We start from the raw sequence: 16,272 nt of genomic DNA, 5'->3' as shown, positions 1-16,272 counted from the left end.
AGACAATCTGTAACACTGTGGGTGGACCAATGTAAATATTAATAGCATCAATACCAACACTGGTACTGGTATGAGATTGATACTAGCACAAAAAGACTGTTACTTTGATTCTCTCCTCTAGGTTCATTTTATTGCTCCCGTTCATTTGAACACAGGTCTGTCCAAACACCCCACCTCTCATGCAGGCACGCTTTGCTCCGCCCCCTCCTCCATGCTCTGCTGTGTTTAGTTGACTGGCAGTCGTGTGACAGTACACAACCCATCTATGGAAAGCAGAATATTTACATCACTCAGTGATAGGCAAATGACATTTCATTGATATTCTGTCTCCCCATTGAACTGAAACTGCCATTAAAATAAGAGACTGTTCATTTCTTTCTAAGCAAAGAAGCCTACAAGCAAACTTTAAAAAAAAAAGTGGAACATGATCCTGCATAGCATCAGTGTGACTTTTTCATTACTTCCTGTTAAAGGAAAAAAATGTGAGTCAGGTATGCAAAACCTGAGGTTGTTTTTTTCTTCTTTTCCATTGTGTAACTGTCAGTAAACATAACATTTTGCTGTAATCATAGAGTTCTGTTTCACAGCCTCCCCTGAAAAACTAACCTTTGGAAAAGTCAAGAGGACAAAGGTTCACTTACCTTTTTACTATCAATCATGAATTCTTACTCAGTGTTTAAATCACAATAAAGACATGAAAAGTGTCTTTGTGGATGATTCAAGTTGTATAGATTTGTGACTTTGCTAAAGATTAAATCACAAGTCAGATTGGCCTGTTATTAAAATCCAAATCTAATGACAGACAGAACGTGCCTGTTGACTTCTTACTCAGTGCAAACACTGGGAAAAGAAGGAAGTAAAACACATAACATACTGGCTACTGGCATTTATCTCATACTGAGTATGACAAGCACAGACTGTTTCCCAAATCACCTCGGTGGTTTCGACGTGGGAGACACTCATATTTTGAACAGACACTTTGGTGGCATTTTGCTTTATTTTGTAGTAATGTCTCCTTCCTGGTTTGTTGTTTGTATTTGATGTGGAGCACTTGTGATTTTATCTTGCAAGGTGCTGTAAAGTAATAAAACTTACTTCTTTGCTGTAAATCAGTTTCGTTTTGATTTAACCTGCTTCTAAACCATTTCAGGACAAATAAGAGAATCCACACACACACACACACACACACACACACACACACACACACACACACACACACACACACACACACACACACACACACACACACTTAATGCAACAAAACTAATAAAGTTAGAAATTTTATTGAGGGCAAAGCAGTAAGTAAAATCCATAAAATCATTAAAGTAATGCAAAAAAATACACTGTCAGTGTGTAAATGCAACTACACATTAATGAATGTACCAAAAACCATTGACAGAACAGAAATTCCCTTTTTTTAAGTAGTAAGCTTGAGGAAACACTATGATTATGTAATGTTTAGACAGTTTGTTAATGTTACCGGATCCCTGAAGCTTACAGCGAGATATGTAACGATGAAACTAATGTGTACATTAGTTTCATCGTTACATTATCTTGTTTCCTGATTGCTAAGCTGTCTCGTCACCTGCCTCTCGCCTGAAAAATAACTGTCTCAAAGACAAAGTCGAAACTGACTCAACAGCCAAGACTCCCTGACTTTTCGGTGGAAGGTTCCACTGTAAACTGTTCTGAACTTGATATAAAATAAGGCAAAATGAATGCATTTCTGTGCATTAAAGCATCATTCTGTTGCTTCTAGAGTCATTTCAGTACAGTAGTTTTACAAAGACTGTGGTTCATAATCAGCATGCAATTTTAAAGCAATTCAAGCACTAAAGCTTAAAAGGAATAGGGACACAGAACAAAATAGTTGAAAAACAAATATAAACCAGATCATTTTGAGACTGAGGTGTGTCATTGTTACTTTTTTGGTCGGAAGTAAAGTTTCTTGGTGAGCATTGAAGCAAAACAAGGCATTTGCTTCTTCCCGATAAATCTTGGGGGACATGGCATTGGAATATTCCTCAGTGACACTTTTCTGTTGACCCGCGTGAGTAACTCTGTGAACTCAAGGCTATCACCATACTTTTGAAGCAGCTGACAGAGATCCTGGATATACCACGAACCGTTGTCCCTCTCCCGGAAGGAGTAGTAGCCTAACGAATAATGACAACAGCAAAATGGCAAAAATGAACATGGATGTTTAGGTAAAAGTAAAGAGGACAGATTTTCTGAGGGCTATGAAATATTAAAATTTTATACCAAGATTTATTAAAGCTGACTCTTATGGTTTCACTTAAGAAATAAAATGCTATTGAGGCATTTGTTCAGCTCTTGCTCACTAATAAATGAGCTTACAAGCACATATAAACAAACAGTGTATAGCAAGAGTTGGATAGTTTGTGACACTGTAGTGACGGTGACACACTCAGAGCATTACCAAAGCAGGGAAAGATTTGTCAGAAGTCTGGCCTTTAAAATAACACTAACATCACATTTCTACCTTATGGAAAAAAACACTCTGCTTTGTGTCTTTGATATTTCAGTCAAAATAAAAATAAAAAGGTTCAGTCAAATGCCAGAAGACTCACCCTGAGCCACAGAATAGCACATGATGAAATCAGCCCCAGCAGGGAGGGTCTGTATGGTGCTGGCATCCATGAACACCTTTTCTTCAGACTCCATCGTAGAAGCTTCAGTCACTGCAACTGACACATCAAACTCTTTTCCACGACATGCCTGGAGATGGGAGATGAACATTGGTTTCCAGTTGAATTAAATTAAATTAACTGGTTGTTGGACTTTCTGACAAACAGAAGACAGACTGACAGACTTCACTTCCTCCTACACCTCCTTCCCCATCATCCTCAACACTGGCTCTCCTCAGGGGTGTGTTTTAAGCCCCCTGCTGTACTCTCTACTCTCTTATAACTGCTCAGCCACATTGTCAAGTTTGGCGATGTCAGCAGTGGTGGAACTCATTTCTGGCACATATGAGACAGTTTTGTTTACCCAACTCTCATCACAAAGAAGGCAACACAGCAAAACATCCAGACTGAGACTGACACTCATGACTATGTTATGAGTTGGAATGATTCAACCTGTTGAATCTTTAAAAAATGGCTACATCAGGTTAATCTGATGGACTCGTATGGGTTTTTGTTTTTTGTACCTGTATCATGAAGATCTTTGGCTTTCCAACAAGGTCCGGGCACTTGTCCCCTTTGAACATGGACGCGATCTCCTGGATACTGATTTTTCCATCGTAGCAATAAACGTGGTTATCTTCTCCATGACTCAGGAAGGCGAGCAAAAAGCAATCAGCATCTGAGTGATCTTCCTCCGCAGCTTGTGGGACAACAAGTACTTGTTAAACTTGCAGCAAAAGTTGGATTTGACACAGATATCTTTGCAGCAAAGCAAAGAATGAATTATGTAAGAAATCAGATTACGGTGATGATTTTTATGTCCATCTTGGATGCATGCTAGTCATTAGAGAGTTACAAATGATTATGTGGGTACCTTTGGCGATTTTTTCTAGGACTGCCTCCAGCTTGAGGTTATTGTAACACTTTACTTCAAAGTTTAGATCCTTCAGTCTGAACAGAAAGTGAAAATGAGTTGATTAGTTTAACAGATCAATGATCAAAAATATATTTATTATTCTTTATTGGCAATATAAATTCCTTAGGGTCTGCTTGGATCAGGATTGATTGGACCTTTTTCAGAGTCCTATAAGTTATATTGCAACGGCATTTCTGCTGGTACAGACACTCCACGGCATCATCTATTACCACCACAGGAGAGACGGTCATAGGATTCTTTCTAAAATCCACAACCATCTCTTCAGTTGTTGATACAGTGAGAACAACTTGGACCACTGTGAAATCAACCTCTATAGGGCCACAATCACACTCTGTAGTGGGGATTGTGATCAGGGTCATCACTATTAAGAAGAAAAACAATCACCAAGTTCTCTGTCTCTTCAGCCCCAAGGGGGTTTCTGAGCTTCCTGCTCGAAAATGCAATGCCTAAATTAAATTGATTATTTCTCTGCAATTACAAACTCTGTCCTTACAATCTTGGTATCAAAATGAAGCTAACACTTGGGACATTTAATCAGAGGTGTAAATATTAAAGCAGATATTACTGTGTCAAAGTTACTGAGACTGGAACACAGAAAAAGTAAGTAGATTTTATTCTCGCCTAATTTTTTTTGTAATTTTTAGCATATAACCCTTTTAAAAATATGCCTCAGCTCATATTTGGTTCCAGAAATCCAGTAACCAACATATAAGCATAATCTGTGCAAAGATTTGTGTTTCTAAAGTAAAACAGTGAAAAACTACAGCCCTGTCAATACATGAATATCCAGACGTTGTACAAAAATGTCCAATTTTGGCACACAATTGGACACCATGCCAGTTTATTTTTTTAGGTATTAAAGAGCAGAAATTAATAAATTTTATTAACAGGCCTAAAAATGCTTTGTTTAAAAATATATTTTTGAAGAATTAACCACACATTTACATGCTAGTGGCCCTTTTCTGCCGTGCGCATGGAGCGCTGCATTGGCCTCTGGCCCTTTAAACTTTGAGGGGCTGTAACATTGGTTTCTTTTGGTCAATTTGCATGATTGACACCTCTTTTTAATCGTTTTAGCCAATAGATTCAAAGTAACGATGCCACGTTCACGTCACTTCAACCAATCAGACGTTGTAATGCCAAAACCCACTGTGTCCAAATTTATTGCATGTGGCGTCTGTCCAGTCACGTGTCTGTAGGTGGGTCTAAAATGGAGGCTGTTGACGGAAACCGCTCTGATGCGGCTAGGTTGGCATGGTAATTACCGGCTATCACATGGCTACCGGCTACCGGCGAAAATAACGGAGGAAATCGGGATGGTAAGCCAATTTCTGTGTTAGCGCATTTGCGCCGCTGTATGTTTTTGTGGTCTTCTTTTGCGGCTAATTCAGTGAATTTTGGTCCGATCGTGGTCAAACTTTATCTGTTTAGCCAGTGATAGCCCTGGAAGCTAACCAGCCTATTTATAACCGGTTACATGAAGTCTGAAGAATTTCTGGTTCTCGTTTGCGTGTTTAGCGGACTTCTGCGCATTTACGTAACTGCTCGTTTAATCGCGGCTTGTTTTCGGTGTGTTTGGTGGTTGTAGAAATGGTTTATATGACATTTTAGCTGAGATTCTGAGGTTTCTGTGGATACCACACATGTCTGGATTTATATTTTTCAACCGGCGTTATAACCGATTAAACGTGATCTCCTCCCTTTGCCCCCGGTACCGGGGGCGTTGGGGCTTAAGAGGTTAAAAATAAAAATATAGCATATGACATATTGTCTTTGGCACTCGCTGGGGCACAGAGGTGAAAGATTGCAGCCCTGGGGCGATACTAGTAAAGAAAAATATTCAGTTTTACCACAGAAATGATCAACAACTCTAAACACGTGCTGGCATGCTCTTGAGCATGAAGCTGTGCCAAAAACAGGTTTCCTCGTTCTTCAGCAGATAGCTACGAAGTTGTACCTTTTCTCCAAGTTGTCACGATCAATATTGGTTCCACGCCTCTCTGGCAGTTCCAGGCGCCAGTAGAACTCTTCCTGGTTAAAAATGAGTGCAAGACCTCTTCGTTTGTTGTTCATCTGGTACTCCTCTGCACCATCCGACGAGCTGATTTTAGAGTAAACAACTTGCAGTAAATGCAGGCAACATTCTGAATGTTTGGTACCAGAATAAAGTAAGATTTTCCAGTTAGTAGTGTTTACCTTCCTATGGTGGCGTCATTCTGTCTTTGGTTCTCTGTGCACATTATCAAAAAGGGCAGTCGTAAATAACAGTGCAAAAATTACAAAATAATAATGCAGTGTAATAATGCAAATCTTGCTTTACAGCTTATTTAAATACTGCAATATACCATTTTTTTGTGTTAAACCATAGAGCTATAAGTGCTGCTAGTGCTGGGGTCAAGCACCCATTTTTCTATACACTCAGACTCCTGATAGTTGTCAACAGCTGGGTTACGGGCGGAGAAAGATGGAGAAAGACTGTTGAAAGACCAGAAGCCATGTGGAACAGCTCTATTCTCCACACTCATTCTGCAAATAAGGCAGAATGAGTGTGTCTGGCATAGAGGCAGAAATGTATTATACTATAGTTATTTAAACACTGCCTAAATAAGGTGTCTTGACATGAATGCTGCTGTCTCTCTATAAACTGTATATCTTCTGCGACACAGCAAAATCCAGCCTCAATAACCTTCATGCAGCTATGATTTATTGTTTATTTTCATTGAGCTGCACCTAAAAAAAATCCAGCACAGGTAATTTGGAGGAAAACTGTTGGATATCCATTCACGCATATGACGCACTTTTATAGATTTATGCAGGTCAGTTTGAATGATATTTACTATAATTATTATCTGCATGACAGTCAAATCAAAAGGAAAGTTAAGTGGATGATTAATGTCACCCTGTTGGCTTTGTTTTACAGTTTGTGTCGCTTTTTGTTTGCATGAATATTCTCTCTTCTATATTTCAAAAGAAGCTTGTAGCATTGAAATGCTCACCTGTCATATTGATACTTTGTGGTCGTCTGTGTAGGAACACTTCCTGGGAAGGTCATAAAGAAACAAAAGTTTTCACTTTGTAAATGATACAACATGAGGCACCTGAATCAAAAAGTGACTGACCTGATCAAATGTAAGACTTGTAGCAAAGGTGTGACAGCGTCTTTATAGGTCACGCGTCTATTCTCAATTTAAAACAAAACTCTTAGTCTGTTACCTGTACAATAGTCTTCTGCCCTGTTAGACCCTTCTTCCGACTGACACAGCGAGAAAAACATATTTGCCAAATTAAATCATGAATGAGGAACCACGCTGTAGCCCCGCCCACCGGAATCTCATTGGATTGCGGGGCAGGGCAGGTCTCTACTGCCAGCAGCAGATACCGACACAGAGGCTGCAACTCAAGGTGTGTCAACTGCCTGCTCAGAGCCACAGTCAGTGTGACCTTTGAACAGCCTATAATGACAGACTTCAGTTGACATTATAAAGTTTGGTACATACGGCCTGCTCTGACAGCCAAACTTGCCTTATATCAATATCATGGCATGCACTGCAGTATATACATATTGTACCCAGTTTCTTTTACATTGTATTTCTTCAATCTTTGCTTTTGCTGTTTGGCCTAAAGAGGTTGGGTCATTACCGCCTTGCCTCACCCTGTCACGTGATCACTTGACACAACATGCGTTCCTTTCCTTTCCTTCCTTTGTTGTTCTTGTTGGTTAAAAGGAGCAGTTTGCAGCAGGTGTTCGTTTAAGCTGTAGTGCTACCGAGTGACCACAAGGAAGCGCTGTTTTCTTACCTAACTTTAAATATCGATATAAAAAGTGGAAAGTCAAACAGGAACGCTTTGTCAGTGTGTGTCAGGCTAATAGTATGTAAGATTGTTTAATGTGATGAGGTGAAAACTTGACAATCTTATCAGGAACCAATATGACGACAATATTCTCAGGAGTTTCTAGGAAGTCTCCCCTTCTTCACTCCCCCTAATGTAGTTTTTAATAAAATTATAAAGATGTGTTTCCAAATGTGCCCAAAGGAAAACGTTTTTTGCTGGAATAACTGAAAAAGTAAAATCCTCTTAATCAAGATATATATGATTTTAGGTTACAGTGTTTAACGTTTTTAGTTAATGAAAAATTGATTAAACTGAAAAATTTAAAATTGAATTTTTGTAATCAACTATTCTGCTTAAATAAAATTTCAGTACTGCGAGCAAGGTTTTTTTTTTTTTTGTACCTTTATTTAAACTGTTTATTTCCCATGTATAAAAATCATGCTACATCTAATTGATTTTTTCTTGTTATGTTTTAGTTAGACCAGAAAACCAGACTAAATATATTTGAGCAGCCAGTCTGGCATTTACCATCATAAAGCATTTACCATCACCATAAAGAAGATCCCTTTATGAAAGCTGGAAAGAAACCCTACCCAAAATCAAAACTGAGGATCTAAGTCTTCTCTCTGTGGCCTACGACTGACACTTACTTATCAATCTGAACAAACGGCTGAGGTTTACACAAGATCATCATCTACTCTGAAGAGACAAAACAGCTGACCATGCCAGAACTTGCAGTGCCCTGGGAAGAGGATATGGAAGAAGCAATTGAGCCAAAACATACAAAGTACCAAGAGCCCATTGAGAAGAGACTGAAAGGGCCCTCTGTCAGCTCAGCTCAAAAAGGCTGGCTATTTTGTATCAGGTTTTTTATTACAGGAGAGGCAAAGAAGATGGCCATAAAAACCATGAGTGAAGCTGGGTTTTGATTAAAAGGGCTGACCTGTGGGTGGTTTGTGCTGGGGCACAAGTCAGGGCTTGATCAACCTCAGCTGGTTCACCTGGGTAGGATGTCTGATGCAGAATGTCCCGAACCACCCCATGAACCCAAGAACACCATGAAGGTGAATCTCTAGAGAGAGAGCATCTAGAAAATGTATCCTATACACAAACAAACCACATTTAACGAAGACAGATTTGAGAAATTGAATAAAACAAGAACATGGAAAATATGTATTTTTTGTGTTAATACTTTCTATTATTCTATTATGACATAAATGTCCTCCATGGTTTTGGTCCAGGAGTGTGGTTTGACATTCTGCATGCTTATATGAAATAAAATAATAAAACGCACTCACAGGCTTGACAACCTCCAAGTCTGATGACTGAATTTTTTAGTCAATTATTTAGGTATGGTGCAAATTAAAGCTCATTTGGGTTGATCTTTGCCATAAAACCTTCTTCAGGAATAGTTGTCCAGGCTTCTTGAAGGACATTTAAAGCTCTTCTTTGAATCTTGGTTACCATTTGTTCTATGTCAAGATGATCCCACACTGCTTCAACAATGTTGAGGTCCGGGCTCTGGGGAGGCCAATACATGATTGATAGTCTTCCACTGTGTGTTTTTCTATGCAGGTATGCTTTTATTGAACTGGGACTTCTGGGACTCTTTTTGGGATCATTGTCATGCTGAGAAATATAGCTATTGCCAATAAGACACTTTCCAGTATTACATGGTAGATCAAAACATAATGGTACTTTTCTGCATTCATAATTCATTTTATCAAGACTCCCAACACCACTGACTGAAATGCAGCCCAAAACCATGACAGAGCCTCACTATGTCTTATAGATGAATGTAGACGCTTGCTTTTGTATCGCTCTCCTGACCTCATCCAGACATACTGATGACCAAAATGAACCAAAGATTTTACATTTGAATTCATGACATCTAAGACCTGTTATCTCAGATTTTTAGTCCAGTTCTCATGTAATTTGGCAAACCCCAGCCTTTTCTCTGTTTCCCTTCATTAAGTATGGCTTCTTGACAGCCACCCTTCCACTGACACCATATCTGATGAGGCTTTTGCAAAGAGTAGACGGATCAGCTCCTGTGTCAATTCACTGGCCTTATCCAACCTATATGTAGATATGATTAAAACATGTCACCTTAGACACTTAAAGACTAATTTACTTAAAAATTGATGGATGACAACGTAACAGTTAAAGCACAACTATTTTTATTGCAAATTTAAAAGATGTTTCTACAAGACACATCCGCACCAGTCAGCACTTCAGATACAGTAGAGATAAACATTTTCAACTTCATCACAAGTTCTTGTTATTGTCACAGAATAGGGAAATGTCCTGTGCTGTTTTCTTTTACAGTTCACTATTTGCTAATGACATCTTGAAAATTTAGCGATTTCAGGAAGTCTAGACGAAGCTCTAGCAGGTTACTCAGTTTGTGATGAACTGAAAAGAAATCGGCCCAGCTCCATCTATTATAATTAAATAAAGTAACCAATAATGGTTTGTTACTGGAAGCAATATTTATATATACTAAATATATTTCTGATAAAAAAAAACTTATGTCAACAAATGACATGTTTTAGGCAGTGGAAGCTGAACCGTACATTAATTTTAACAACAAACCAGGACAAAAGAAAACCCATTATCCTTTTACAGCTGAGGGGTAAAAACAGTTTTTCCCTGTTGAATTAAAATAGATTAATCAGAAGTGTTCACACTGAACATGGTCACAGTCTTTTTTTAATGTAAACTTCTGAGGAAGTTATGCAGACTTCACAGAAATATAAAATAAACTGCTGGTTTAAAGGCAAACCACAGAAACCCTGAACAATATATATAAATAATCAATGACATAGGAAAGATATTAATTGTCCACTCTCCATCTAAAAAAGGAGGCAACAGACACAGATTAGTGCAAACCCAGTAGCTCTATCCCTGAGAACATCTACGAAAGACAGAAAGTTTATTGCTAGCATCCTTCTGTTAGTGCTGACTTTCTGAAAGCCTGACAGTTTCGTGGCTGTGGTGGCGTCACAGCTCATTCTTTACTTCATACTGGCACACACACGACGCTCGCTGACTGTCCAGGTACGGCTTACATCCCAAGTGCATAACAGCATCGAAAAGCAAAGTCACTGCTGACTCACATGCTGTAAGGAAAAAAGACAACACAAGAAATAATATGAACAGAAAAATCAGCTCACATCAATTCAAGCTTATTTATATTGCACCAAAGCGTAACAGTTGCCTCAAAGTGCTTTAAACTGTGAGGTAAAGACTGTACAGCAAACACTTTATGATGGTGGGGAGTAAAAAAACTCCCTTTTAACAGAAAGAAATAGTGAGGTGCAGCCATCTGCAATGACTGGTTGTTTGTGAGAGGAGAGTGGAAAGAAAAGAGGAAGAAACAGGAAGAGAGAAGGCAAAAATGTAATGACATGCTGCGGTGGCATATAAACCTGTGGGGTTAAAAGGAGGTGAGTAGAGAAGAAGTGCTCACAGTGTATCACATTACGTCCTGCAGCAGCATGACCGATTTAGCAGCAAGGGATCGTGACAGGATGGTTCAGGGTCACCTGACCCAGCATTTACTATAGACTTTATCAAAAAGAAAATCTTTCAATCTAATCTCAAAACTAGAGAAAGTGTCTGAGTTCCAAATTCAAACTGGGAGCTGTGCCTCTCATTCAACTTGTAGAAACTCTAGGAAAAAAGTAAGCCTGCAGTCTGAGAGTGAAGTGCTTTGTTAGGATAATATGATTTATGAATTTAGGGCCAAATATAATAACCTCAGTTTTGTCTTAATTTATAAGAAAAACACTACAGGACATCCAGGTGTTTAATAGTCCCTGTAGTTTAACTAATTGAATTTTATCCTCTGGCTTCATTTATAAATAAAGGTGAGTGTCGTCTGCATAGCACTGAAACTGTTTCCTAATAACACTGCCTAAGGGAAGCGCGCATAATGTAAACAGAATCAGTCCCAATACAGAACCTTGTAGAACTCCATGAATAACTTTTGTATTCACAGACACAGCAGCGTAGGCATCCAAATTGCTGAGAATATCCAGGATTATAGAACTGATCGCTGACTAAAGTCTTTCCCCTAGTCCTAAATATAGACAAACACAGTCTGACAAAATTAAAAACATACAGGCTGTCTTATTAGATGTCTTTAGTGACCACATTGTAGTTGCTAATGAGATTTGCACACCAGCAAAAACGATTTTTAGATCACTCCTCTTACAAAACTCTTAATTTCTTCAGTTTATCAATAATAGAAGGATGACTGAACAGTGCCTTTTGCACCATTAACAACAGCCGGGTCTCAGAGGTTTTTCTCCATTTACACCTTTCCACTACAGTTATAGTATGCATATTGCTAAAACTTTATTTATACTAAAATGACTGCTCCAAGTCATTCGGAATATTCATTATTCCTGCGCAGTATTATAGCATGTGTTTTATTACTTCCTGGAATAAAATGGTGAAAAAGCAGGAAAAAGGCATGAAAGGAACTCAGGATTGTAAAAGCTGAGTTACTAACACCATGCCTCTGTTTAAATAAAGTGTAACGGTATGACAGTGAGTCAGCTTGCACTTGTGTGCCTAAAGTGCAAAGCAGCTAAATGGAATTAATCTCTTTACTGCGATGCTGCTAATTGGCTAATCTAAACGGATGGAAGCAATGCACTTCCCCCTGTTTAAGATGTGTTTGATCACTTGTGTAACAGGCTGTGGGTGACTCTCAGCTTCTCTAAAGTAACCTCACTATTTCACTAACATAGCAATCTTATAATCTTACAAGGCTATAAGAAATTATAACACAGGCAAGTGATTTAGAGAGCAAATATTTATGTTGTAGTTGTAACAGATTTGTATTGTATGACGTGCAAAACTACTGTATAATATGCTTTGATATGTTTGTTTTTTTACTTGAGTCTTGAGGTTCTATTCATTTCTATAAACACCTCCAAACTTAGCACCTAAGCAAACTTAGTCTAAAAAGTCTGTTTGCCTTTTTGCACAACCTCTTAAACTTACTTCCTAAATCACTGCTCTCTTACCTTGGACACTTTGGGCCAATCCCAGAGTCCTCTGCACATTCCTGCAGATTTTCTCCAGACAGACCTGGAACTCCTCATCACAGTCGTGTTTCTCCCGGCCACAGGTGTCATAGCAGCGGTCATGTTGGTTACAACATTTGGTCATGGACGGGATGCCAACATCAAACTGGATGAACACATATCAGTTACTCAGCAGCTGTTGGTTATACACACGTTTTGGACTTGACTAGAGAAGGACACTACCAGAATGAGATGCACGCTTGCAAGTTATAGTACTGCAGTTCTGTGCTTAGTTGCTGAAGTTAATTCAATTAACTTTATTAATTAATTAAGTTGATTAAACATGTTTCTATAGCCTTCATCATCTACAGACCGCTCCAGCAATATTCTGGTCTGACCTGATGTGGTCAGAAAGTTTTGGATTTCTGGTCAACTCTCTGTCCAGGAACTTTGAATTTTACTTAGAATATTTTCAAAGACTTCCTTGGATTTCAGTGTGTATTATGATATCTTTTACACACTGGTGTGTGTGTCATATAGATTAAATTTGAAACACGTGGACTTTTTCTATCTCAAGGATTATTACATGGCATTTATTAAGTGCAAATTATGGGAACAAAATGCCAATTTTCGTCATTTAAGAATAAATGTACAGAACTTTAAAGTGTGCAAAAAGTGAAGTGAGTACTTTCTGAAGCAAATGTATCTGGAGCTAACACTGCCAATAGTATTGACCTAGGCAGTTTGGCTACATTTTACCCAAACTGCAGCTTGTACTATGGACTTGTGTGTGTATACTCAATGTATTTAAATAAGACAAAATCAAATGATATACAAAATGATCCATTTCAGCATGCTGGCAACATGCTTTGAACTACCTGAATTCCAAACAGGGGGGAACCACATCCGTTGGGTGGTGGATTTTTGTACCCGGGACGAGGCACTGGCTTGTACCCTTTGAGACAGGAGCAAAGTTGATTAGATTTCTTACTCTTCAACTATCTGTTATCTTGCAGTCAGGTCAGAGATTACATGTTTACAGATAATTATAAAGGCTAGCGGTGCCACAGATAGTACTGTCTTGAAACACCCCTCATTTCTTTATATTTTAATTTCAATAACCCAGACTTTCTTGTCATTTTTAAAGTGGTCTCAAGCAATAGTTCTCCAGGCTTTGTGAAAGTCTTTCAAAGGTCTTTCTGCTTTTTCATTCATCTGGGGTCCAGGCCTTGGACCTGGCCATTTTCACCATTTACGCAAAAAAGGGTCTTAACTCAAAGAAAGAGCAAAAAACTTGATGACTTAGCTAAGAACCAATAAATGAAACTGTATTTTTAGTCTCTTTGTTGCAAAAATACAACAGGCTACTGTTCCCATTACTTTAACTGAATCTGTGAAAATGCCAAATATAACACAGGTTGACAGGCATATGATTGTATTTTTACATCCATAAATTGAATCCCAAAGAGGTCCCATCTCAATCCCAAAGAGCTGAAAACCAGTATGGTGTTCAGGGAATCCTTAAAAAAAACTGGGGATACTCAACAAGCGCAGGACAGAAGAATTAATGGCAGGCAGATGTACAGTATCTGAAAAGTTTTTGCTGTTTTTAAAGCAACTAAGCAGACTAACACAGGAGCTGAGAGAGGCATCTTGCATCAGCTGATCATCTATTGTTTGCTGAAGCCTCATCAGAAATTGTCTCAGCTGAATAATGCCTGTCAATAAGCCATTCTTAATTATGGGAAACAGGGAGAAAAGTCTGTATAGTACACAAGACCTGCACTGAAAATCAGTGGTAACAGGTCTTGTGGAGTGAAAAATCCAAGTTTAAATGATATGGGTGTCAATACATACAGAGGTGGTCAGGAAAGAGATACAACAGGGAGTGTCTACAACCATCTGTACAACAAAGTGGAAGCTCTTTGAGGATGTGGTGTTGGGTATCTTTTCAAAAGTGATGGAAATATGCAGGAAAGTGCCATCACATTTTGTTCCACCATGCATTATAATCTGAAAAGGATCTGATTGGCAATGCAGTGCCAATTTAGCAAAAGCATACCTGGCTAGAAAAACACAGTGTATGAGAAACAGTCATGGATTGGCCTCCCCAGATCCCGGACGTCAACATTATTGAAGCAGTGTGGGATCATCTTCACAGAGAATAGAAGGAAAGGCCAACATCCACAAAAGAGCTTTGAATGTTTTTCATTCATTTCTGCATTCATTTCTCATTCTTTTCATAAGAAAGTATGAAGAGATGAGGGTTGTTTGAGACTTCTACACAGGACTGAAGATGGTCGCGCCAACTATTAAATTAACGCAAACCCTTTTCAAGCTGATCTAAGAGAAAGTTGTGGCACAAATAATTAATTTACAAGCCTGACTAATAACAGGGACATTCCTAAATTACACACTCTGGATGTCATGGGTAAATAATTACTTTAATAAACCCATTCTTAACTTGGAGAAAGAGCTTGAAAGCTGGAGTAAAGACCTAGCTTACCATCACTACATCTGTAATGACATAGTCCGTCATCGCCACCAAACAAGTCCAGTGCTGCATTCAAGTACGTGTCAATCTTGTGGATCCCGTTGCGAATGGTTTTTAGAGTCATCCTCCAGTCTGGAGTTTCTGGCTCGTGGTTGCTAGCAGACACTTGTGAAAAATATCCGCAACAGCAGAAACCCAACAGAAAGACACAGATGTAGCTGGGGTACTTCATGGTCTACTTATCGTCAGGGCCAAAAAACAGCGTTTTCTTGCACATTGGTTTTGATTTATTCCTAAACACGTTGTCTTGATAGCATTTTAACTGTCACACTAGCTTGTTTTCATGCCGAAAACACATAGGTGGCATGAGCTATGATGTCGTTTCCGGGTTTGGTGGTGTCACGTGACCGTTGGTAAACAAATTAGGGTGACGTTACAATAAAGAAAAAGTGCGCTGTCTGTATCGCGTCTCTACTTCAGCCCAGGACCAACGTTCGAATTTATGTCATTTAAATGTTACAAAAATGTTAAAATTATTATTTTTAACGATATTTCGTAACTTACCTTCGTCTTACATCTCCAAGACTGGAGTACCAACTACTGGTAGAAACTTGTCATTTATCTTTAGAAGACCTAGTGTTATTATCTGCTATTACACATACTTCTAAAATAAAATGCACTCACGGGCTTAATATAATTAATTTAAAAAAAATCTTTTACATAATATGTGCAAAGTATACAAGAGCTCAGCATGGTCTGCACAACACCTCAAACTTTCATGCAGATAGCCTACAGCAGCAGGTGCCATTCCTGTCACATAAGCACAGGAAACTGTGCCAACAATTTTCACAGGCTCACCAAAATTGGAAAAAATATTGCCTGGTCTGATGAATCCAAATTTCTGCAGCAGCATTTGGATGGTAGGGTCAAGAATTTAATGTAAACACCACAAAAGCATATATTATTACTATATTTTCTTTGCACTCCCTTAGTGCCAACCTAACACCACAGTTCAACTACCACAGCCTATCCGATAACCTGTTGCTGACAGTGTGTAAATATTGGGTCCAACCAGATTGTAGCTAGTCTACATCTTTCACAGAACTGGCCCCGTGCAAATCTGAAGTACCGATCAAACGCCTGACTGGTTAAGCTTACTGTCAGTTGTAAAATACATATGTAGAAACTTAACATTAACCACCACTGAAATCCCAATTTACAAACACTGTATTAGGTTATGTGAAAATTATGTGAGGAAAGAAATAGATCCATTAAAACTACAGACCACTTGATACATGAGAGGAAGGTTTTGTGCAATTT

The 16,272-nt window shown here is 38.7% G+C and overlaps 2 protein-coding genes across 3 annotated transcripts; both read right to left on the bottom strand.

Annotated features, from left to right (window-relative positions):
• Window positions 1–1,267: 1,267 nt before the first annotated feature.
• Window positions 1,268–6,895, bottom strand: LOC116330008 (caspase-6-like). Of its 2 annotated transcripts, none has more exons than XM_031752163.2 (8): window positions 6,799–6,895; window positions 6,582–6,624; window positions 5,782–5,815; window positions 5,543–5,686; window positions 3,523–3,599; window positions 3,173–3,348; window positions 2,592–2,739; window positions 1,268–2,156 (listed from the first exon to the last, which is right to left on the bottom strand). In XM_031752163.2, exons 2-8 carry the CDS (start codon window positions 6,586–6,588, stop codon window positions 1,921–1,923), a joined length of 822 nt encoding a protein of 273 aa, XP_031608023.1. In that variant the 5' UTR covers window positions 6,589–6,624; window positions 6,799–6,895; the 3' UTR covers window positions 1,268–1,920. The 2 variants fall into 2 exon arrangements, with proteins under 2 accessions (XP_031608023.1, XP_031608024.1); XM_031752164.2 differs by having other exon boundaries at window positions 6,705–6,859.
• Window positions 6,896–9,582: 2,687 nt separating this feature from the next.
• Window positions 9,583–15,345, bottom strand: pla2g12a (phospholipase A2, group XIIA). The gene is made up of 4 exons (XM_031752166.2): window positions 14,965–15,345; window positions 13,337–13,413; window positions 12,459–12,624; window positions 9,583–10,541 (listed from the first exon to the last, which is right to left on the bottom strand). The coding sequence occupies exons 1-4, from the start codon at window positions 15,182–15,184 to the stop codon at window positions 10,423–10,425; spliced, it is 582 nt and encodes a 193-aa protein (XP_031608026.1). The 5' UTR covers window positions 15,185–15,345; the 3' UTR covers window positions 9,583–10,422.
• Between the last annotated feature and the right edge of the window lie 927 nt (window positions 15,346–16,272).

Source organism: Oreochromis aureus, linkage group 6 (genome assembly GCF_013358895.1).
Source record: "Oreochromis aureus strain Israel breed Guangdong linkage group 6, ZZ_aureus, whole genome shotgun sequence".
NCBI lineage: Eukaryota > Metazoa > Chordata > Actinopteri > Cichliformes > Cichlidae > Oreochromis > Oreochromis aureus.
Note: the sequence above shows the minus strand (reverse complement) of the source record. Positions and strands in the feature narration are given on the sequence as shown.